The sequence below is a fragment of the Martes martes genome (genome assembly GCF_963455335.1).
Source record: "Martes martes genome assembly, chromosome: 8".
Lineage (NCBI taxonomy): Eukaryota > Metazoa > Chordata > Mammalia > Carnivora > Mustelidae > Martes > Martes martes.
Window position 1 is genome coordinate 137,304,835 of NC_137895.1, and position 24,633 is coordinate 137,329,467.

Sequence of the window (24,633 nt, forward strand, 5' to 3'; positions counted from 1 at the left end):
ACAGCCTGTCCTCCCGTCCTCCTGGGCACTTCTGCCTTCCCGGAGCATCCCCCCCCCCCCCCCGCCGCCCCGCCGAAACCCCTCCTCCTCTCTGAGTCCTCCCCGTCTCCGTCGCCGCGTCGGGCCCAGAACAAAGCGGCAGCCCTGAGAACACAGGCGGGAAAATCAACGCAGGCGGGACCCACAAAAGCCGCCAGCACGGACGGCCTCCTCGGCCAGCGCTCCCTCCGGCGGGGGATGTCGTGCCCGGCGCTGGGTCCAGGAGGGTGACAGGTCGGGGGCTGCGGCATCAGGGGCCAGAGAGAAGAGGCCGCCCCAGGTAGGAGACAGAGGTGGGGTGTGAGGGGCTACGGGGAGGACCCGAATGACTGGCGTGGGTGATGCCTCATGGATTAGGATCTGAGCCTTCGTGAGGCTTCACACAGGGTGAAGACACAGGAGTCAGCAGGGGCCTGTCTCCAGGGAGCGACAGGAGGACGTGCCCAGCGCACAGCTGAAGCCTAGCTCTGTGCCTTCCGTGCCATCAAGCTGGCCGGCCTTGGGCACACCTGTAAGTTGCTCCAGGCCCCGGTGCTTCCCAGCGTCCGTCAGGGGGACCCTGAAGAATCCACCTGTGCCTTAGGAGAACCACACCTAAAGAAGTGACCTGTTACCCTGCCATGTGTCCCTGGGTCTTCACGTCCCATTTAAGGCACTGGGAATTGTGCCTCTTGTTCCCAACCAGGAAGGAGCCCGGCCCCACTGACCAGTCCCGTTAGGGATCTGAGAAATGAGTGCTGGGACTGCAAGATGACTGGGCAGGGACAGGATGCGACAACGGGGTATCTGGATATTTACCTGGAGAATGTCCCACCATTGGGACGGTTCAGACACAGAGGCAGACATCCTTCCCCACACCCGAGCCAACCCCCTTTGTGACAGGACGTGTCACATCGCCCCTGGCCCCTACACTGTAAGCTTGACATAAGGAGTTAGAAATTCTGCTTTTGAAGGGATTTTTCTTCTCACCGCAGCCCAGAGCACCGTAAGATTTACACTGAGTGTGCCCTGCAGAAGTAAACCCCTTCTGCAAATCAGGCAGCTCTCTGGCATCATAAGGTGTCATCGTGAGGCCAGGGAGCTTTTTCAGGCCAGAAAGAGGAAAGGGGAAAAGCTGGACTCTTTGCATGGCAGGATGTGGGTGTGAGGGCAGGGACCGTGGTTTCTACACTGGCTACACCTACTGGCCATCGCCTTCTCAAGACAGCACTCCACACCTGAGCCCCACGAGCCCACACCCAGAGGGCCACTGATCCTGGGGCCCGCTCCTGAGGAAATCCTCTCTGGAGAAAGCAGGCCACCCCCAAATCCAGACTCTGGCTTAGAACAGACTGGAAGAACCCTTCCTGCCCCCCATCTTTGCCCCCCCCCCGAGAGGAATGGGGGACAGGGAGCTTCTGGTTCTTGTGCTTGAAGACAGTTGATAATTACATTAAGTATAAATGGTCTAAACACTAATCAAAAGACACAGTCCTGGAGGATAAAAAGAAAAAGCAAACCCAACTCGAAGAGATCCACTGAAACATAAGACGTGGATACGTCAGAGTAAAACACAACAAGCAAACACTAACCAACGGAAGAGGGAGTCACTCGATCAAGAGCTAAGTCAGTTTCAAAACCAAGGATATTTGTGGGGTTCAAGAGGGACATTTCATAATGATTAAACCATCTGATCTGGCAAAGAGACACAGCAATTAACAGGCATGTCATTAGGACTATCTCTGTTAAGTTTCAAATGTATTAATTACTATCATTTCTATTTGGGTCAAATTGAGGAAAGCTTCCTGACGTCCACGTACTCATCTCCCTGCTGGTAGCAACCTCCCCCTCCATATCTTGCTAGGATCATTCGCCCTTCGGACACACTGCTGTCAGCTAACCTTCTCTGTCGCCCCCTCTACGGGCCATGGGACGCTGCACCCACCACGGCACTCAGCAGTCTGGTGAACGCACTTTCTTGTCTCAGTCTCCCTCCTTGAAGCCATGGGCTGTTTTGTTCACCTCTGAATCCTGAACACATGGGACCAGACACATCATACTGCTCGAAGAATGAATGAATGAGTTTAGTCCTCAAAAACTCTGAACTCTCAGGGCCTCCCAGGACAGCGGTGTTCATTTTACTCGAACAGAAAGAACACTGAGCACTCAGCCAGCGGAACGTGCCCTGCCACACGACTAACAAGACCCGCGATCCTAGATACGTGCCTTAAGTATTTGGGGCCTCAGTTTCCTTATCTGCAAGGTGGTGAAAGAGAAGAGTGGCCTCATGGAAGTGTCCCTTGAGAGCCACAGGGTGGATATGTGTTTGGCAACTGTTAGTTCACATCAGAAGCAGGAGGTATGGTGTCCCTGTGTCAGCAACACCCCGGAGGAGGGCAAGGAAAGCTAAGGAAAGCACGGCTGTCTGCCAGGTACAAAACAGCCGGAGGGGACAGGGACCTTGTCACGAGCACACCCGTCCACCCATCTCCTTCTCCACACTCCCCAGCCACCGGCTCATCTCCAGCTGCCACCAGCACCTTCCCTCTCTGCGAAGTGGGCCACAGACACCATCTGGACCAAGGAGCAAATTAACATCACAAGGCATGTGACAGCAACACATCCCTCACAGGAACAGATGCCGGCGAGCTGATCCACCATGCGTCTGTGCGGGACTTCCTTGCAGCGGCGAGAGGAAGGGCTGGGCGTGCCAGGAAAGAAACTGCCAGAGCATCTGTCCCTGACCGCCCCGCGGCTTTGGGTCTCCCTCTACTTCTGAGACACCGAGTGCAATGCTGCGGCAAGAAGAGGAAAACACCATCTCACCCCTTCTGAGTCAGTTCCAAATGCAGAACCTGGGGCTCCAGCCCAGACCTACTGGACTACAAATTTGCATTGTATTAACACCGCCAAGGAGCCTCAGACACCCAAGTTCGAGAAGCACCGCTGTTCCCCTGCTGGGTCATTGCTCTGAGGGGCGGCATCCAAACTTCGACCACACACTGTTTCCTCCCCAAAAGGCATTTTTTTAAAGTTGTCCATTATAAACATGGGCTCCTGTGCTGTTATACCATACTGATCATGAAACTTAAGCAAAAATTAGAAATTAAAAAGGATGCACTAAAATACACAGGAAGGGAAGTTGTCATCGTTTTCTTCGTGCACCCAAAGTAATCTTTTGGGAGCCAAGGAAGGACATGAGGTATGCCCTGCCTGTCCCAACTCCTGGATTAATGGAAAACATATTGGTCATCTCCTCTTTCCAGAAAGTTCTTATTGCACAGTACCCCCCCAAAACACATGCCCCATTTTTACTCCTAATTTTTCCATTCCCATCATCAATAGCCCCAGGAATTTCTGTGGCTGGGTTTTCCAGTCCCATTTAAATGTGTATCTTCTGCATCTCATTCCTTGGAGGACCAAGAAAGAAAACATAAACAAGGGATGGAGGGGAGTGGGGGGGGGGGGGGAGTCCGGCAGGTGGATTTCTTTTTTTTCCTTAAAGGACTTAGTATTCCTTCTCATTTCTAGATCACCAAACAAAGCAAGAAGCCACTCAAGATAAGGTGAACTCAAGAGCTACAGAGGTTTTCAAATTTCTTCTCAGCAGTGCCACCACCTCCTGTCTTAGGATAAACATCTATTTTTGGAGCTCTGGTAGCTGGTAAACATGATTCTCCTGCTTGAAAGCAAAACCACTCATCAGAGAACCAGAGCTGGGCCCCCAGGGCACATTCCCCCAACCCCACGGCTTTACCACCATGAGCAGCAGTCCAGGAAAGTCATCGTAAAAAAAGATTCCCAGAATGTTACTATTTTAAGGTTCCTAGAAATAGGGAATAGGGAAAGCTTTTCAGGGAGTAATACTACATACTTCTAATAACACATACTACCAATCAGTATTTCATCTTTTCAGTATCTCAACCCAGACTCTCCAAGAAGCCGGGGACGTTTTGCGAAAATGCACATCCATGAAATAACTATAGAAACAGAAAGCCGGGAACCCGCCAGCAGCAAGTTCTCCCTCATCCTTCTGGGCCTTGTGGCCAATTTTGTGGGCGAGAGCTCCACGACTGGGATATCACCCCACAACACAACATTTAGATGGTATGGAATTTTTCACAAGTATTTTTAAAGCGTCTGCATACCTGTAAGCCTTTGTCTAGACCACAGCAAACAATCCCTTCCTCTCTGTCCCTTAGGCATCTCCCTTAGGCACCAGTCTGCAAGGGCAATTTCACCCCCAAGGCAGCCTAAGAACAGAAACAAAGGCCAAAGATCAGCACTAAAAACCCCTGGGGAAAGAGGGGTCTGCTAGGCACCTGCTCAGGCCTCCTGTCTCCAGCCCCTTCTTATCAACTCCAGTGGCTCCAGCCCACTTTGGAGCCACCTTATTCCTCCTTGCACTAAAATGAAGATCCAGCTCTGCGTGTCACAAGACCCCATGACAAATCCCACAAGTAGGAGAACCAGAAAGAATGGGAAAGTTTCTGTTTCCCCAGTGCATCAGCCACCCAACCAACTACCTCGTGGCAAGAGTACAAGGGGCGGGGGGGGGGGGGGGGGACCCTGTTAGAGAACTCTGGGGACAGAAAGGAGAGGCATGTGGCTAAGGACTATTTGTAGGGGGGCTGTCTTGGGGGCTGCACCATCAGCAAGTTCCCTGTACCCGAGTCAGGGCCCTGCACATCGCCCAGTTTTCCGCAGGGCAGGCCTGGAGGACAGGTTAGCACTTGGGGCAGGGGAGCTGCTGTGCTGACCACCCATCCTTGAGGCTGGCAGCTCACTTAAGCTCACACGGAAGTAGAGGTGACAGCGACCGCAGCGCTGTCATCGCCGGACAGGGCTCCTTCAAGTCAGGAACCAAAGCCACTGCCTAGGAGCACCCAGCATGCAACAGGCACGTTGGGAGTGCTTGGGGCCTAATCCTCACAACCACCCTGCCAGGCGAGGAGACGGAGGCACAAAGAGGGGAAGGAAGTTCTCTACGGTCATGCAGCTTCTACACGGCGGAACTGGCGTCTAAGGCCAGGAAGTATGACAGCAGAGCCCAGGAGCAACTTCCCACCTCACTTGCGCTCACTCCCAGCTGCAGCAAGAGCCTGGGTAGGGGGGATCCTTCTCTGCCCCTTACCCGTTAATACAAAGAGGACCAGGGTGGGTGAGCAGGGGCAAAAGACCAGCCTTCCAGCACACTCCCCACCCGAGCTGCCCTTGAGAAGGAGGATGCTGGGGTGGGGACACCGAAAGGCCAGGGAAAGAACAATGCGCCTGGACTTTTGCTCCTAGCCTCTCCCTAAGTTGTTTATGCCTTAAGACCCACCGTTAGGGTACCACCCCTTGAGTTCCAGATCTTTAAAATCAGTTCAAAAGGGAACTGAGCTACTCTGGCTTTAAGAATCCTCCTTAACGAAGGATCTGAGGGAAGAGGAGGCGGGAGAGGACTTGCAGACAGACAGGAACATTTCACCTTCTCTACAGCATTGCTTAGATCTTAATCTGAGATCTAAGCACTACTTAGCTGGGCTGGACTGGCTACCTGGATGATCTCCAAGGCCTTGGTACCCTGGAGGAGACACGTACGACCCAGGAAGCTTATAAGGAATCACCCGAGACTTACTGAAAGGAAGGTATGTGGGCCTTCAGAGACGGCATCTAGATCTCTGAAAATTACATCCAGGCCAGAGAGGAGACCTACTCTGGATGCTGCCTCCAGGGGAAGAGGGCTCAGTTTGGTTTTTTCTGGCTGGGTTTGGGTAAGAAATTGCAACCAGCTCTGCTGGAGAGCCAAGAAAAACCAGATATTGCCTCTTTATACCAACTGCATACTCCCACCTTCCTCCCAGGGATGCTATTACGGGTTTTGTTTTTGACAATTTAATACATGGAGTAGAGGCAAAAGTAGATTCCCAAAGAGCTCCTGTCTTTTCAGAAAGTGTGAAGCTATTACTTCATAATATGAATCCAAAACTTCAGAGAGGGTTACCCCCTCATGCATCTGCCCTCCGGGCTTAGAGTCTGCAATGTCAGACACTGAGGGCCACAGAGTGAGTCAGAGCAGCCCAGGTGCTTCCCTCCTGACCTTTCTGGACACCGGATCCACGCTGCCTCAAGGGCGGACATGAGCCCAAGTTAGTCACCCCTCCACTCCTCAGTTCTTACTGCGTTGGTCCCCCTTTTAGTCTGGTCAAGGCACAGGGGCTGGACAAGAGGAAGGAGCATCAGATTTGGAAAGTGGACCGGCTAGGAAGCAAGGACGAATGTTGGATGACAGGTGGATACTGTGATCGCGTTTGTTACGCTGCACGGCAAGATTAGTGCTTTACCAAGGTGGAGAGCACTTATAGGCACAATGGGTCAGACATGCCCTGCTGGAAAATTTGACTCGCTGGTGAGACAGGTGGCCTCCTCCCTCTCAGGTGGGGCTGGCATCGTCCTCTGGCCCAGGACGACCTCCCTCTTCATCCCAGGTGGAAAATCTGTGATATGCTAACCACGGCCAAATGACCTCTAGTGTCATGCGTTCCATCCACGAAGAAACCCTTTGGCACTACTCCCAAAGTGACCCGTTCCATTAAAACAAACGCATCATGAAAGGCTTTGGAGTCTGGCACATCAAAATCCGATCTGAACTGCCCCATTTTCTGACTGATAAATGTAGACGCCCCGTTGTACCTGGTTCCTAGAAAGAACTCCACAAACTTCATTCCTGCCCCTTCTCTGTCACCGACCTGAAATTCCCCTCCCGTGAACGGTCTGCTGTCCCCGAGGACAGCACTGCGGCATGGGACCACATGCGACCACACGAGTCTCGCAAACGCTAGCCCACGGCCTCACAAGGTCCTGGGACCGCTCAGCTCCGGGCTCACCAGCCCGTTCTCGGAGCACTCCTCCAAGGGCCTGGTTCCTGCCCCTCCCCCAGCTGAGCCACTCTGGGCAAGTCAAGTCCAAGCCCTCCCGAGGAACTCAGAGGCGACCACGGGCCCCAATTCATTCCAGGCCGCGGGGCGGGGGTGTTCCCGGCTCGTGCTGAGGAGCCTGGGCCCCACACCAGGGACAACTGGCCCTCAGAAGGTGGCTGCGGTTGCAGGGGACCCCTGCGGCCCACGGCACCCGCGCCGGCTGTTTACCGACGTGACTGACACAGAACATCCCGTCCGGCGCGCCGAGCGGGGACCCGCGGTGTCGGGCACCTACGACTGTTTACTCCCCACAGAGAAAAACACCGCACGCTCTGTTGCAACCTCCCCCGCTCCCCGAACGCTCCCCCGCGTGTCCTCCCCCTGCCCGCGCGAGCCACCTGCCGACCTACTTCCGCGGGCGCACGGCCCTAACGGGCGGGGCGGGGGGGGAACCCGGCGGAGGAAACGCAAACAGGCCACTGGGCGGAGACGCTCCGAGTCTCCACGAGGCGCGCAGCTGCGCGGGGTGCACGCCGCGCCCACGTGCCGGACCCGGCGGCGCGGGGCAGGCTGGGGCGGCGCCACGTGAACGCGGCGTGCGGGCGGGGGGGGCGGGGCGGGGCGCGCGCTGAGCGGCCCGTGCGCCGCGCCTGCAGCCAATCCGGCCCGCCGGCCCCGCCCCGCCGGCCCCGCCCCGCCCGCCGGCCCCGCCCCGCCCCGCGCCGAGCGTCCCGGGCTGACCCGTCTCCCCGCCGGCCGGCCGGCCGGCTCTGCTGACCTCAGCTGGGCAGCAGCGGGAGCGGGGGAGCGGCGGCCCGGCCGGCTCTGCGGCGCCCCCCGCCTCCGAGGCAGCTCCTGCCCCACAGCGCCGCCCCGACAGGAAAATTGGCGCGGGCGGGGCCACCGTCCAGGAAGCCGGGTTCGGCCCGCAGCCCAGCCCTCCACCTGCCATCGTCCTTAGCGCTCTGTCCCCAGTGCCTGGGTCCTAGGAGGTATATGGAAGGGATCCAGAATACGCCACCCCGAAATACGCCTCTCTGCCATAAGGGCTATTTTGCGCTGGTTATTTCTGAGAAACTGCAGACACCCGGGAGCTCTGCGAAGTGTAAGATACCCTTTTGTAGGGGGAACTACACGCAAAGGGGGCCTATGCCAGGAAGAGAGCTATGCCCACCCATCGCCTTGCTTACAGGCGCGGCTGGGCAAACTGTTTACCATACATTTCGCCTTCTGACCCTCCTGTGAATATTCTTTCTTGCCTTTGAGGCCCCGGACCCTTGTCCCTTGGTCCATGAGGCCCAAGGGTCTGGCAGTTCGAGTCTGGTGTCTTTGTGGGACACGGGAATGTATGCACATCATAACGAAAAATGCACAGACATAACGAAATGTATGTATGTATGCACAGACATAACGAAAAAGTGGCTTTTTCCTTCCTGATTATTTTTTATGGGGGCAGGGAGAGTCTCAGCCAAGAATGTAAAAGGATAAAGAGAAATATTTTTTCTTCCCTACAATATGTAGGACCAAGGTGTTGACATCCAACCTATGTAGGTTTCTTTTGCCTTAAAATATCCCTATTTGTTACTTTAAAAGTAATATACATTCAATGTGAAATGACTAGGAAATATGATAAAAAACATAACATATTCCCAGTTGTGTTTCCTTCCAGGCTCTCCTCTCTGTGCAGATTATTTTTAGAGCCTCGGACATCTGGCATTAGCCTTCACCTCTGCACTGAATTTATGATCTACTCAATGTCATCACTTATGGGAAAATAGACATCAATCATGAGGATTTTTATTTTCATAATAAGGCCAGGAGTAAAGGAGATTCAAGATGAGTGGGAACAGAGTACTAGATTCACACTTTGTGAGCTGTCCCAAAGGATCCTCACAGGTACATCTGTAATTGCGAAGGGCAGAAGTTATCTTTATGAGATGCCCTAACAAATGGCCAAACGTCACTGTTAAAGGGACAAGGCGACCCCTGGTCTGTCGATGGAATGCCAGTAAGCAGGACACACAGCATCTATGCCGTTTTCTTGCCAAACATGTTGAATCTAAGAAGGAAACAATCAGGCAATTCCAAATAGAGGGGCTTCCTGCAAAAGAAGTGGCCAGGGTCTTCACGAGTGTCAGTATCATTAAAATAACACGAACTAAGGCTGCAGAATTCTTCTAGATAAAAAAGAGACTTCTGGATAAATGTGTGACCTTTGATTGGATCCTAGATGCAAAAAGAAAAAAAAAATCTATAAAAGACACTACTGAGACCATTCAAATATGGACCGGCAACTAGGTAACAGTCCTGTGTCCAGCAAGGTTGATAACTGTATAGTGGTAATTTAAGAGAATGCTCTTGTTCTCGGGAAGAACATGCTGGAGCATTGAGGGACGAAGTGCTGTGATGTCTGCAGCTCATTCCCCGATGGTGCAACATCAACAGAATCAACGGAGGAGCTAAGATGGTCAGATCAACAGCCAGTGAATCCAGGTTGCGGGGGTCGTTCACTAGGGCCATTCCTGCAACGCCGCTGAAGGCTGGACATTCTTTAAAGCAGAAGGAGACAGAAATGAAAACTTCCCCAGGCCAGCGTCCCTCCTTGGCCTCGCACACATTTAGTTTCCTAACACACAATCAGTGCTCAGTGGGCCAAGACTGCATTTCTGCGTCATCAAGCAAGCACAAGTCAAGCAACCCAAGTGGTGTGTTTGTGCAGCTACGCAAAGAAAATACATGCGAAATTAAAGGGACACGTCTGTGGCAAGCGAGTCCCTAAACCCCAGGTGTTGTATCTGATGTTCGGTGTTGAGAGAGGCACGTCTCCGGAGCAGGACAGCTCTTCCCTCTCTCGGAGGCCTGGGTAGACACACACACACACACACACACAGCCAGTGCCTGAGACCATCACGTGGTTCAGCGAGGGGGCCATGTCAGTGACCGACTTTGAGAAGGAGCACAGATTCCGCAACTTCTGTTTCAAATCAAAGAACACCATGGACATTGGTTATCAGGAGGCTCCGTGGGTCACAGAGGTCTCCTGAAATCGAGGCCTCCCTTTGGCCAGTTCGGCTGCAAAGCATTTCTGGCTGTTGGTTAAGCCTTGTTATGGGAGTCCAGCAAAGCCTGTCTTGTCCACTCATTCAACAGACGTCGGCAGTGGTTCTCGCACCTTCTAGGGGAGACCCGCTACCGCTGATCTTTGGTGCCTTGCCTGGTCCAGGGCCACACCCTCTCAGAGGTTCTGTTTCCTTTTTAATGTCTACCTGACAGCTGAGGGGATCCTGACAGAGAATGTTCCCAACCAGAATAATGTAGGACACAAGTGAGGCAAGGTGGAGAAAGCAGCGCGGAACCAGAAGTGGTCTCCCTTGGAAAAGTGAGTGTGTAACTTGTTAGCAGCGGGAAGGATGAAGGAAGGGCGCTCTGGAGAGTGAAATGAAATGAGACGCCCCAAAGTAAGTCACGTGAATGACTTTACATGTTGAACTGCGCCTAGAGACCTAAAGGCTAGAAGTTCCACGAGCCACCCTGGGAAGGCTGCACACCTTCTATTCCTTTTTTTTTTTTTTTAAGATTTAATTTACTTATTTGGTAGAAGGAGAAAAAGAGAGAGCAAGCAGGGCGAGCAGCGGGCAGAGGGAGAAGCAGGCTCCTTGCTGAACAGGGAGCCCGACGCAGGAATCGATCCCAGGACCCCGGGATCGGGACCTGAGCCGAAGGCAGACGCTTCACCAACTGAGCCTCCCAGGCGCCTCACACCTTCTATTCCTTCCTCAGCAGGTCAAGCTCCCCTAACCACACCTTTCATATGATTGTTGTAAGGAAACAGTATAAGATTCTAATGCACTTTGAAATTTCGATCAAGAATAGAGATTTAAACAGCCGCAAGTCAGAGAATGATATTGTTTGAGGACTCTTCTGTGCACGGAAGCGTTAACGTTCCCATAAATGAGTCACCTGGACGCACAGTTCTCTCTCAATCATCCACCAGGCACGAGGTTGGGCAGCAGGAACACTGCCCGGGCAGTTTCCTGTCAGGTTGGGGAGACGGAGCGAACACAAATTACAGCCCAAGAGCCATGAGCCCCTCCAGCTTGAAGACTTCAAGGCAGACTGGTTTGAGTGGGGCCTTAAAGATACGGCACAAACACACCCAAGGAGGGAGCTGATGAGGAGAGCGCAGCTGGGAGGGTGAGGGGTGCGCAGGGAAAACCATGCAATAAGACAGCTGACGTCAAGAATTGGGAGACAGTGTTTTCAGGGGCGAAGGCATGGTCAGCAAGATGTGAGCAGAAAAAATCTCGAGAGGGTAGACTTTTCCTGAGGAAGACAGTACCTTTCCTCTAGATCAGATACATAATACAGTCCCTCGTTTACAGAGGAGAAAATCATCCAGGGTAAGGCTGATTTAAGAGCTAAACCCACCACCCTGCTTCAACCCAACAATTCCAAAGTGGACGCTTGTACCGGCCAAAAGTCAGGTACACACAGAGTGTTTGTGGTGGCTCTGAACGTCACGACCCAAACCAGAAACGACCCAAAGGTCCGTCAACCATAGAAGGGAGATGATGAGCACTGAGTAATGTACAGAAGTGTTGAGTTGCATATTGTACATCTGAAAATAGTAGCACACTGTATGTTAATTCAGTATAACTAATCCCAGTATGGGTTAAAAATTTTTAAATAAAAAACTCTAAAAATTAAAGAAAAACATCAAAGGGACAAGATGTCAACTATTCGCACAAAAGAATACTACACAATAGAATACTACTAAAAAATGTAGAATACTACGTTTCTAGACGTAACAACATGGAAAACATCCGGAAGAGATGTTGAGGGAAAGAAGCCACATTGAAAAGATACATTAATGTACAATTCCACGTATGTGGATTTCGAGAATGAGCAGAACTTACTCCTAACGAGAGAAGTCAGCCTCGTGGTTTCTGCTGAGAAGCAAGGGCACCAGGGAGCCTTCTGGGGGCACTGGAAATGTTCTGTAGCTTGGTCAGATGCTGGGTTACATGGATGTACACATATGTATAAAACCATCTGGAATTTGTACACTTACTACATATACGGTATGCCTAAGCTTGAAAGAGACATAAAATGTAAGCCAGAAACAAGAGTGACGTAGGTCTCTCTGTGAACCACTAGGGACAAAAAATTTACTGCCCCCAGAGCATGGCGGAGATATGGCATGTTATGGAAGGAGGCTGACTTGCCATGGTGTGTTCAAATTGGAGAAGAAGTTAGAAGGACAAGGACGGGTGCACGAGGCAGAAGTTGAGGGAGCCTGGAACGTAGGTCCCAGCCTCAACCCCTCCGCCTGTCATCCGTCCACCGTGACAAAGTTTGTAAAATCTCTGTATCTTTCTGCTTCTCCAGAAAATGCGGACAAAGCCTTGCTTCTCGAAGGCTGAGAAACGAGCTGCCATGAAGGACGATGAATTCCTTTTGTTTGTTTTCTGGAACAGCTTTATTGAACTATAAATCGCCCATTTAAAACTGCACGATCCAATGTTTTTTATATACTCGCAGACTCGTGTAAACATCCCAATTTTAGAACCTTTCCATTACCCCAAAAGAACCCTTTAGCTGTCACACCTCCACATCCCTCCTCCTCAACCTGTAGGCAACCACAAATTTACTTTCCTATTTCTACAGATTTGCTTTTTTTGGACATTAAATATAAATGAAATCACACAATCTTCTGTGAATAGCTTTTTCACTGAGCAAGTTTTTCAAGACTCATCTGCTTTGTAGATACAGGATTCCTTTTTACTGCGGCAGGATATTTCATTGTATGGATATACCATATTTTATGTATCGATCAGCGGATAGACATGGGGTTGTGTCCACTTTGGGGGTATTATGAGTCACGCTGCTCTGAAAATCCATGTGTATCTTTTTGTGTGGACGTGTTTTCGATTCTCGTGGGTAGACATCTAGGAGCGGAAGTGCCTCGCCTATACCCTCAGAAGCGATGGGAAAGCCAAGAGGAGAGAGGGATGGGATGGGGTGAGGGCTCTCGGCTGGGTGCTCAGGGAAGGCCTCTGTAAGGAGGAGAGAATCAGCCAGTGCTTCGCAGGAAAAGCTCTGAGGAATATTCCAGGCGGAGTGAACATGGTCTCATTTTGACATCGTTTCAACCTAACAGAAAAACTTCCATGCACGAGGAATTTCCCATGTATCCCTCACCCAGACTCCCCAATCCACCCTAACATTTTCCACATCTGCTTTATCATTCTCTCTGTACGTTAGTACATTTTTAAAATCTATATTTTATACAGAGAAGATAGTACATAAGGTAACATTTTTAAAAATTCGTACCTATTATTTTTTTCTGAACCATGAAGATAAAATTTGCCCCATTTCTTAATCCTTCAGGGTGTATCACCTAAAAGCAAAGATGCTTTCCTGCATGCATAACTACAATACAACCATCAAAGGCAGGAAATGAACTTGAATACAACACACACGCCAAATGCATTTGGCCAACTGCCACGCTAATGGCCAGGCTCCAGTCCAGCCTCTACAGTCAATGTCCATCTGTCTGTCTGTCTCTATCTATCTATCTATCCAATCTGGGTCTCTACCTCCAAGGACCTAATATTTAAAAGTACCTACTACTTGATAGGGACTCTCTAAATAATTTCATTTCTCTGTTAAAACTTAAATGTCACGGGTAATAATAGAAATGAGCAACTAAAATTTAAGACTACAATTTTGGGTTCTACTTTGGTGAAGCAGGTTTCCCATACTCTTCTCACCGTGTGACCACTTCATTCCGAAGGCGCCCACTACTGTACGCACAGAGGGCACTCGAGTTGTCCTACAACTATTTTACGAACCATAAAAACACAGCTTTGGGAACCGCTGATCTCCTAAACAAGTGGGAGGAACCATTCTTCTTCATTCTTTCTTGATCTCTGGGCCCCAGGCACAGAGACCAGGGTCCATCATAACCCCTGGCCCATCTCGTACACGCATCATTGATCCCCGAATGGCCCTCTTCTACACCGTTTGTTGAAGGGATGTAGTACACAAGCAGACATCCATCAGCCAGTTGACATCCGAGCTTCTCACTCTACCTTCCATCGAGATACACGTTCCTGCCTCCCTCCAAACAGAAGTAACCATTATCCTGAATTTTAGAAAATACCGGTTTTGTTAGGTGCATACTGCTTAAAAGCATATTGTTCAGTTTGAGGCATTTTAACTTTATTTAGAAAGTATCTTACTGCATCTAATGTTGTGCAGTTCTTTTAAACGGTCGTGACAGCATCGAATACCGCTGCCTCCCCACGTGGGTCTCGTCCAGACGGCGGCGCGACCGACGCGGCCCTGCGCGGCGGCCCCGAGAGCGCGGCTCCTCTCCTGCGCGTGCGCTGCTCTGCCGGGCGCGGCTCCTCTCCTGCGCGTGCGCTGCTCTGCCGGGCGCGGCTCCTCTCCTGCGCGTGCGCTGCGCTGCCGCGCGCGGCTCCTCTCGGATGGACCGTGGCCTGTGCCCGACATCCCCTCCGTGACGTGCCCGGAGGGACGCACCTGGTAACCGGGGATGCGAATCCCACCTTTACCAGAAAATTCCAAACTGTTTCCTGGACCCGTCCGTACGCGCCCATCACGGCGTATCAGAAACGCTTCCGACCCACATTCTCTCCAACACCTCACCCGGCCGACCTCCTCCCTCCTGCCGGCCAAGTCGGGGTGAAACGGGGTCTCCCGCGGCGGCCTCCGCGTGGGCTGTCTCGGGCCCTGAAGAGACACAGTGTCTTCATCTCCTTATCTTATGTTCCACAGCACCTGGTTTTTGTCTTTTTTTTTAAGATTTCATTTATTTGACAGAGATCACAAGTGGGCAGAGAGGCAGGCAGAGAGAGAGGAGGAAGCGGGCTCCCCGCCGAGCAGAGAGCCCGACTCGGGGCTCGATCCCAGGACCCTGAGATCATGACCCGAGCTGAAGGCAGAGGCTTAACCCACTGAGCCACCCAGGCGCCCCGAGCACCTGATTTTTAAAAGTCGTTTGGCTCTTCCTAACAAATGGGCAGAAGACATGACCAGACATTTCTCCAGAGAAGACACCCCAATGGCCAACAGACCCGTGAAAAAGTGCTCAGCATCACTCGGCATCAGGGAAATACAAACCAAACCACAGTGAGACACCACCTCACACCAGTCAGAATGGCTAAAATGAACCAGTCAGGAAATGACAGGTGCTGGCGGGGATGTGGAGAAAGGGGAACCCTCCCACACTGTTGGTGGGAAGGCGAGCTGGTGCAACCACTCTGGAAAACAGTGTGGAGGTTCCTCAAAAAGTTGAAAATAGAGCTACTGTATGACCCAGCAATCGCTGGGAATTTACTACTATGGGGTATTTACGCTAAAGATACAAATGTAGTGATCTGAAGGGGCATGAGCACCCGACTGTTTACAGCAGCAATGTCCACAATAGCCAAACTAGGGAGAGAACCTAGACGTCCATCAACAGATGAATGGATAAAGAAGATGTGGGACAGGGGCACCTGCGTGGCTCAGTGGGTTAAACATCTGCCTTTGGCTCAGGTCATGATCTCAGGGTCCTGGGATCGAGCCCCACATCGGGCTCTCTGCTCAGAGGGTCGGGGGGGAGGCTGCTTTCCCCCTCCCCCTCTGCCTACTTGTGATCTCTGTCAAATAAATGAATAAAATCTTAAAAAAAAAAAAGTGGTGTGTATATATATACAATGGACTATTACACAGCCATCAAAAAATGAAATCTTGCCATTTGCAACGACGTGGATGGAACTAGAGGGTATTATGCTGAGTGAAATAAGTCAGTCAGAGAGAGAAGTATCATATGATCTCCCTGATATTTAAGAAAAAAGACAGAGGATCATAGGGGAAGGGAGGGAAAAATGAAAGACGACAAAACCAGAGAGGGAGACAAACCCTAAGCGACTCTAAATCTTAGGAAACAAACTGAGGGCTGCTGGAGGGGAGGGGGGAGGCGGATGGGGTCACTGGGCGACGGACGAGGAGGGCATGAGATAAAATGAGCACTGGGTGTTATAGAAGACTGATGACTCACGGCCTCCTCCTCTGAAACCAATCATACATCATATGCTAACTAACTGAATTAAATTCAAAAAATATGAAAAAAAAACAATTAAAAAAAACCTTAGTTCCTTCTAACAGAAGGCAGAAAAAGGAACATAGCCACAGAGAAAAAAGGACCATCTTGCGGCCCGGGGCAGTTGGTTCTTCCGTCGCGTGGATTATGATTTTATTGACAGGCCATTTATGACTTCTCAGTAGGTACTCCAAAATGTTTTTTGAAGTTTGATAAGGTTAAGAAATGTCCTATAAAGGGGCGCCTGGGTGGCTCAGTGGGTTAAAGCCTCTGCCTTCGGCTCAGGTCATGGTCCCAGGGTCCTGGGATTGAGCCCCGCATCGGGCTCTCTGCTCAGCGGGGAGCCTGCTTCCTCCTCTCTCTCTGCCTGCCTCTCTGCCTACTTGTGATCTGTCTGTCAAATCAATAAATAAAAAAATAAAAAAAAAAAGAAATGTCCTATAAAACAACCGTGACAACATGACCTTTTGCTTCATTCAAACTTCAAATAAAAAGTGCGGCTTCCATCCAGAATTTGCACAAAACATGGTTTCAGCGTGAAGTCGATCCCTGCTTCCGTTCTCCATTCAGGGTCCCCAAACGTGATTCATGGTAAATTGGCGCCAACTGACTCACTTTTTTATTTTAAAAGCATGACATTCAGCTCGTAGGTTTTTCGCACAGAACCTGGCCAAAGTGCAGACTCAGAACCCTTTCCCATGACGACGAGGCGGCAAATTGATGACAAAATTCCCGTTTGGTTTTCTTACAGGTCTGTTGGCAGAACTGCTTTGAGACGGATCTCCCACAGTCTCCGGGCTGCGGCCGGACCGGAACATTTGCTGGGCTCTTTCCTTTTGTTGTTCGAACGCTAATGAGGTTTTAAAACCAGTTTCTCTGAATGAGGCCACGAGCCTGGGGCCCGGGGTTGGCTGGGGGCAGGTGGGGTGACCAACCGCCCCGGGAGCGAGGAGGCCGCTGCTTCTCACTATTTTCCAAGCCAAACAGGGGAAATCCGGGGCAAACGAGGCTGAGTCGGTCCCCCCGCCCCAGAGGCGAAGTGGGGGCCGCTGAGGGCTGGGCTGGGTTTGTTCAGGAAGCCTTTCTGGAGTGGAGTTTTCCCCTGCCCTACAATGAGCCCTTCACAGGCTAAGGAAACCGAAGAAGGGACAGAAATTAACCGGCAGTTGGGTACCACTGACACAGAAAGCCCGGCCACATGAAAACCCACCCCCTGCTTCTCTCCCGGCTTGGACCATATCCGTGCGCAGCATCCTTGGGTAAAACACATGAAAATGGGAAGAATCCCTCAGGTGTGGCAAGAATACTGGATTCTGAAAGCCAGCTTGTTCCGAAACAAAGTATCTGTCCGGCAGTTGGCCCGGAGCACAACAGATCTTTCTAGAATGCTCCTTGCTGAGTCCCAAGCCTCTGGAACTATGGATACAAAGTGAACCACTGCCTGGGGAGATCCGCTACTCTTGTAGGTTAGTCAAAGTTTACTCCACGGAGCCCCGCCGGCCCCCGCCCCTGCTGGCCACACAGCCATTAGGATAATAACAGTGTCCTCGGCACCCCTCCGGGTCACCTAGAGCAGCCGCAGGAGTCCTCCATGACTCACTCTTTCTCTTCCCCTACACCCAATCCCTCCCAAACCCTGCGGTCTGTGCCTCCCCTGTGCCTCCCCTTATAACCACCTGTCCCTCCCCACCCTGACCTCGCCCAACAGACCCCCAGCTGGCCTCCCTGATTCACCCTCGTCACCCTGCACATCAGTCTCAGGAAGGCAGCCACATGCTGCATATTTGGCTTACAGTATAAAGTTAATTCATGCCACCCCCCTGCTTAAACGCTCCAAGGGCTTCCTGCCCCACCCCAAGTTAGAGGCCAAGGCCTTAGAGGAGCCCTGATTTACAAGATCTGCCCTGCTACCCTTCTGAATGGTGTCCTACACACACTTGGCTCCAGCCCCACTGGCTTCCAACACTCAGCCCACTGTGGCCACAGGACCTCTGCACCTACGCTTCCCCCTGCTAGAACACTCTCCTAACATATTCCACAGTCCACTCCACACTCCCTACAGCCTCTACCCAAATGTGCCCCCACAGTGACCATCCTAGTTAACAGCCCCTTGCCCCCATCTCCCGCCTCCTCTTTCCTTTCATTTCCTTTCATTTCTCTCCATGGCACTCAGGCCCATTGGGCACACTCTGTATTTAATCACTTCTCTATTTACTGTCTTTATCTCCCCGTTAGAATGTAAGTCCCACAGAGGCAGGCAGCTTTGCCTATAGTGGTCACTGCTGTACCCTCAGCTCTTCACCCCCACCTGGCCCACCAGACGCTGAACAGATGTTTGCTGAATGACTGAAGGGCACAGGGAAGTGACTGAGGGAACACCACCGGCTAGGAGAGGCACCAGCAGGCAGGGACAGCTGGCTGGCATCCAGCTGTGTTTCCTGCCTTTTCTACTAAGCATCCTCAGCTGCCGAGTCTATAACCCTCCCTTTCCTAGTGTTCCCCCAAATGGTTATTTTGTGAATGTCCCCAGGGAAATGTGGTCCTTGCAGATGGCTGACTGTGCGTGGGGCCTCCATCCCCTCATCCAGATTCTCTGCTTCCTCCCAAGGCCTCCTGGTTCAGAAAGCCCCCAGGAGAGGCCAGATGCCCCCATGGCATACCTACCAGAAGCCTTGAAGCATGACCATTTGGATCTTGTGGAAGATCCTAAATCACGCTCAGAGCCCTAGCTGCAAGGGAGTCTGGGAAATGCGGCTTACCACTTCCCAGCCTCCGCGGGAGAGCAATCACGCGAGAACCGTCCTTTCAAGACAGTGCGTCACTCCCCACTAGTGGCCTTGAAATCAATTTACTGGAAGCAGACCAGAGTCCTTTTTAATGAAATGGAACAGATGACAAAATATCACAGTGTACTATATATTCTGGGATAAGTACTATTTCATGAGAATGTCTGTCCACGCATCAACCCAAACTATTACATCAGAATTTCTGGTGCATCAGGGACGCCTGGGTGGCTCAGTTGGTTAAGCAGCTGCCTTCGGCTCAGGTCATGATCCCAGCGCCCTGGGATCGAGTCCCACATCGGGCTCCTTGCTCAGCAGGGATCCTGCTTCTCCCTCTGCCTGCCACTCTGTCTGCTTGTGCTCACTCTCGCTCCTCTCTCTCTCTCTGACAAATAAATAAATAAATCCTTAAAAAAAAAAAAAAAAAAAAAGAATTTCTGGTGCATCAGACTTTTTGAAAAGCTCCCTGATTAATCCAAATGTGTGGCCAGGAATGAGAGCCATGGGGTCTGGTCCTTTCCGTAGGAAAACGAAGTTTCTGTACCCATGACTCCCGAAGGGGATCCCTTCTGCCCCCTGCAGCCAGCTTGGCCAAGAAGCTTGGGACACTCCGTGTCTGTGTGACCAGTGATTAGAGGGCGCTGAATCAGATTTGGAGGGAATCTTAGTTCACACCTTCTTTTTCCTGATGGGTAAACTGAGGCCATATGCTCACAAGTGGCTTGAGATAACCAGCAAGTACCTGACACAGTGGGCCCATCACTACCTGGTCTCCGAGTTCCCGGGCCAGTGTTTTCTCCCCAATGCCACGGTGTTTTCATACACATCACCCCCGGGTCCCCTTCCTTGGGGAGGAGTCAGGGACAGCTGCAGTCACGTCAGGAACAGAGCTCCGAAATGCCCAGGGAGCCCTAATCTTATCCAGTAAGCCGCTGGGCCCCGGGGGAGGAGAACACACCCCAGGACCCAGTCTGGGGACACAGACACCCCGGGTGCAGAACGGGAGCCCAGGCCGTCAAGGACGGCACCAGCCCAGCCCCTCCTAGAGACAGTCTTTTCAGGATCTGCTCTCTGCACGGCCATGGGGGAACTGGAGTGAAAAGGAGAGGTCCAAGGGCTTACAGCCCAAAATGCTGACCCCAGGTAGCAAAATCGTAGGAAATGCAATTGATTTCCTTCCTGCTGCCCGTGGTTGAGTCGCAGGAATTCCGAAGGGGCTGTATCCCTTGTGATGGTGGTACTTGGGTTTTGCTTCTGTTTCCCTCATCATCCCTGAAACTCAGTACCCAGCAGGCACCGGTCAGCTCAGCAAGCAGCCGTGGCCTGTCTTCTGGCTGGCCCCTCTCAGCTCCACGACATCAGCCAGGGTTATGGGATCAGCACCAGTGACAGCAGTGTCCCGGGGCCACCCAAGGAGAGGCAGAAGGCTGGGGTTTTCCTGGGCAGGCCCACCTGCATTGGTCTCTCAAGGATCCCGACGAGTCAGTCCCCTTCGTCTGTCTCTCTGCTCACGGCCAATGTGAAAGAAGTAGCTGGTTCCTAACGGCGGACTTATCGGACTCTATGATTGCTGCCTGGCGGTGGTCATACTCCTCCTCCCCTCCCGTCTGGTCCCATCATGGGCCGTGCGGGAAAGCACAATGCAGGGGGTGTGTCCCAGCCCTGTTCACCACACAGCTTGAGGAAGGGACGAGACAAGCCACATAACCCCCATGACCCATATGTCCTTCATCTGTACAGTGGACACAAGGCCACGTGCATCGGAGGGCAGCTGGGAGGTAAGCACACACACGGGAGGCACTCAAGGGGTGGGGGGTGCTCGGTAATGTCAGTTTGGCTTCTGACCGTCAGGCAGGACCTCCACCCACTATTCCCCTGGCCCCTCTGAAGGGGGGGGGGGGCGTGGTGCTAGGATACTCGGTACCCTACTCTCTGAAGACAGTGTTACAGACTTGTCGGCCAGAAACGGCCCTTGAGAATTTCATCAAGACCCCGGCCTCCGGGGGCGCCTGGGTGGCTCAGTGGGTTAAAGCCTCTGCCTTCGGCTCAGGTCATGATCTCAGGGTCCTGGGATCGAGCCCCGCATCGGGCTCTCTGCTCAGCAGGGAGCCAGCTTCCTCCTCTCTCTCTGCCTGCCTCTCTGCCTACTTGTGATCTGTCTGTCAAATCAATAAATAAAAAAATAAAAAAAAATATTAAAAAAAAAAAAAAAAGACCCCGGCCTCCGAACAGAGCCACGCACAAATCACAGGAGAAGGGCGTCCGGAGGGAGAACTCCCCCAGCCCTCCCGCACAGCTCGGCCTGGCTTTCCTCAGCCAGTTGTGGTCTTTCTGCGGGAACATGGCCTAAGCTTTTCCTGCCCACCCGCCTCTCGTTCTCATGGTAGCACATTTCCTCCTCTGACTCAAACCAACCTCAAGGCTGACTTCTCCAGACCTACTTCTTCCAGCCACGTGGCGGAGGACCGAACCCTGTTCCCCACCATGGCCACCATCACCCTGGAACCGTCCAAGAAGAGAAGTGAGTGTTCATATTTCATCCCCACCTGCCCGGAGGGGGACGGTCACTGCTGCCCCGGGCCGGTCTCAGTCACGTCTGTTTATCCGTTGACACTCGGGGCTTTCTGCCTGCCTGACTGTAGCACGGTGGACCGTGTCGGGGAGGCAGACTGTGGAGGTCCACCTACAGGGAGGGAACTGCCAGATCTTATCCCACCAGCACCTCCCGTGTGCCTGGTGTCTACAAGCACTCAACCTAGAGAATGAATGAATGAATGAATGAATGAATGAATGAATGAATGACACAGCATGCAACCTCTGAACTCTGCATTCAGGAGATACCAGGCGCATTCCTCTCACACTCAAGACACAGGACCAACACCTAACACCCTGGGCTGCTTATCTGTTTGTCTCCCCGGATCCACCCTCCACAAAAGGCGAGTCTGCCCAGTTCTGCGTCCCAGTGGGCGGACATGTAAGCAAATTCATGGGCCCATGCCCTGAGGTCAGAGGGAGGGAGGGGCAGAGGGGCTGACTTGCCCAGTTTGTTCTCTGGAGGAATCCTTGAGGGAAGGTCATCTCCGATCAGGCCACGGGCTCCTCGGCCCTTTAGGCTGGGGTGGTAACGCCCGGGGTTCTGTACTCTCGTCTTTGGCTTTCCTACACCCCACCCAAACCTCTGTAATAATGCTTTCCATTTTTCTCAGCTCTCCCTCTCCTCTCCCATACGCAAGCATGCCCCGTGCTTCTCACCAGGCCTCTGACAGAGCTGATCCCAAAGTCTTCCCTGTCGGGGCACAGAAACCCCGCATGGGAAGGGAATGCGAGGCCCGGTAAGGTTCTAGAGGCGAGCTAGAAGGAAGTCCTCCTCCAGCCAGCTTCTGTTCGTCTTGCGGCGGGGAGGGGCGGAGAGCAGGAAAGTCTTTTCCTATGTTTTAAATTACTTTCTTTGAATAGTTAGTACATTGACTCAGACGGCTCCAAGCCCAAAAAGACATGAAAGAGTATCTGCACGCGCTCAAGTCTCCCCCACCTGGACAGTTTCGGGGACAGAGCGCTGAGCCCCCCTCACCGGCAGGCCTTCCCCCTCCGGCGGCTCCAGATGACGTCCCATCACCGTACGGAACAGACCGTCTCCCCACGGTTCCCACCTGCGCTTCCTTCGAGATAGGAGAGCACAACTCAGTTAAGTGGGGAAGTCCGGCCTTGGACTCCAAGCCCTCCAGGGTCCCTGCCCTGGCTGACCGCCGGAGCTTCCAGAACACCCGGCCAGGACTGTTTCTCACAGCCTGGGACCTTCAGGAATGGGCATCCACAGAATGGAGGAACGCCGTCTTCCCTCTGGCAAGGGTCTCTTCAGATTAAAAAAAGAAAAAAGCCTAACATCTAGCAGTTTGCAAACGTCTGGTCCTGTATGATGGATCAGTGCCGTCGTCGAGTGCAACCTCCACACATAAAAAGTCATTCAGCAGCCCAGGTACCTCTTCGCTCCGTGATGCGGAAGCCCCGCTCCTCTTCTCCCCCCAACAAGTGCGGGGACAGCCGACGGGCACCCTTGCCTCCCGGGAGTTTGCCAGCAGAGACCACAAGGAAGCAAGCCCAAAGAAGGGGTGAACTTGGCACACCTGCGACTGTTCCCACGGCAGCTAAATGCCGTCAGGTGAGTGCGGAGGGAACCTCCCGGCTAGGGCACCACGCCATTTGGGGGATCGGGGAGACCCCGCGGACAGCAACCGCGGACTAAACGGCATCAGCCGACCGGGACCCTGCAGAGCTCTCCACCCCGCTCTCAGAGGCAGTCACCTCAGGTCTCACCATCCCCCAAAGAACAAGCAGGGCCAACCATCCCCCTTCCCAACCAGGAGCTCATAGTGGCATCTTAGCAACCTCTGTTTACGGGACAAAGGCCAACAGGGCAACATGGGCAACCGCAGCATTAACCTATTAATCCGAGTTATGAGGGGATGGAAGAGAGGATGAGAGGACAGGGATGGAGGCAAGAGGGAGAGGACCACACAGCTCAGGCCCAGGCACCAGGGCCGGAGGGGCGGCCTCCTCTCACTTCTGGCCAGGCCACGGTACCCAGGTGGGGGTGCAGAAGCCTTGGGTTCTGAGGGGCAGTGGGTCAACGGAGCCCAAGCCCCTCCCCGCCCGAATAAAACAGGAAGGAGTCGGCGCTGATTGCAAAGTAAAACCGAGTCTTCCTCTCCACCCCGGGGCCAGCCTTCCAGCCGAGCCCTGCGCGGACTTGGGAGCATCAGGGCCTCCCCACCTGCCCGCAAGAGGAGGCCAAATAAAGACCACGGGGGCCCCTTTCGGGGCAGGGGGCCTTAGGAGCACCCGGGGCTTGCTGACAGGCCCTGGGCGCCCACCACGCCCCCCTGCAGAGGGGACGGTCCCAGGGCGGGAGCCTAGAGGCCTGCAGGTGGGCCGGGGGCGGGCGGCGCTCCACGCAGGGGGCCCGGGAGGGAAGGTCTGGCTGGAGGGCACCTTGCGAGGCCAGGCCCACCTCCTCCATCGGTTTGCTTTCCTGTGCCCTGTCCCACCGGTCCCCGTGCGGTCGTCCCTACTCCTGTGCATTCCGCCACGTTAGAACCCGAGGCTCGGGGGCGGCCCGAGGACCGCTGCCCCACAGTCAGAGGGCAGAGAAAGGCGGCGGCAGGACTCGCACACGGACCTGCCGTCCCCACCCGCGCGCCCGCGGCCGACCCTCCCCCAGCCGCAGCCTGCAACCGGAGAGCACGCCGGGGACCCCACGCGGCGACGCGGCCGCCCCCGAGGGCCCCCAGGCCGCGGGTCCGCGCGCGAACCCGCTCCCGACGCTCCGCGAACTTGAACGCCGCGCGCCTGGGGCTGCTTCCCAGTCGCGCCGCTCGCACCGGCGCGGGCACGTGCGGCGGCGGCAGGGGCGGCGCGGAGGGGCGGCGGGCGCGGGGAGCCCGAGGGCAGGGCGGACCCGGGGGGCGCAGGGGGACGGCCGGGGCCGGGCCGGGGACGCGGGGACCCCGCGGCGCGCGGGCCGGTGGGCTCGCGGGGACGGCGCCTACCTTTCCTGAAGGGCATCGCGGAGGGGGGCGCCCCGTGGGGCCGGCCCGAGACTCCGAGGCCGGGCGACGTCCGAGTGGCAGCCCCGCGGCTCGGGGGCGCCCTAGCCGGGCGAGGGCGGGGGCAACGGGACATATTTGGGCAAAGCGGGACGCGTCACAGCCGGAGGGAGGAACCGCGGCGCGGCGGGCGGCGCAGCCTCCGGGGCGGGCCCGGCGGAAGCCGCTTAACCCCTGCGCTCCCGGCGCGCCCGGGGCCGCGCACCAGCCCCTCG

At 53.7% G+C, this 24,633-nt stretch overlaps 1 protein-coding gene across 1 annotated transcript in view; it reads right to left on the reverse strand.

Moving 5' to 3' along the window:
* PFKFB3 (6-phosphofructo-2-kinase/fructose-2,6-biphosphatase 3) overlaps positions 1–24,419 on the reverse strand; it is a 70,770-nt gene extending 46,351 nt beyond the window's left edge. Inside the window, exon 1 of the mRNA XM_080812568.1 lies at positions 24,362–24,419. Coding sequence (XP_080668694.1) covers positions 24,362–24,377 — 16 coding nt within the window. The 5' untranslated portion in view covers positions 24,378–24,419. The remainder of the gene's footprint in view (positions 1–24,361) is intronic.
* Between the last annotated feature and the right edge of the window lie 214 nt (positions 24,420–24,633).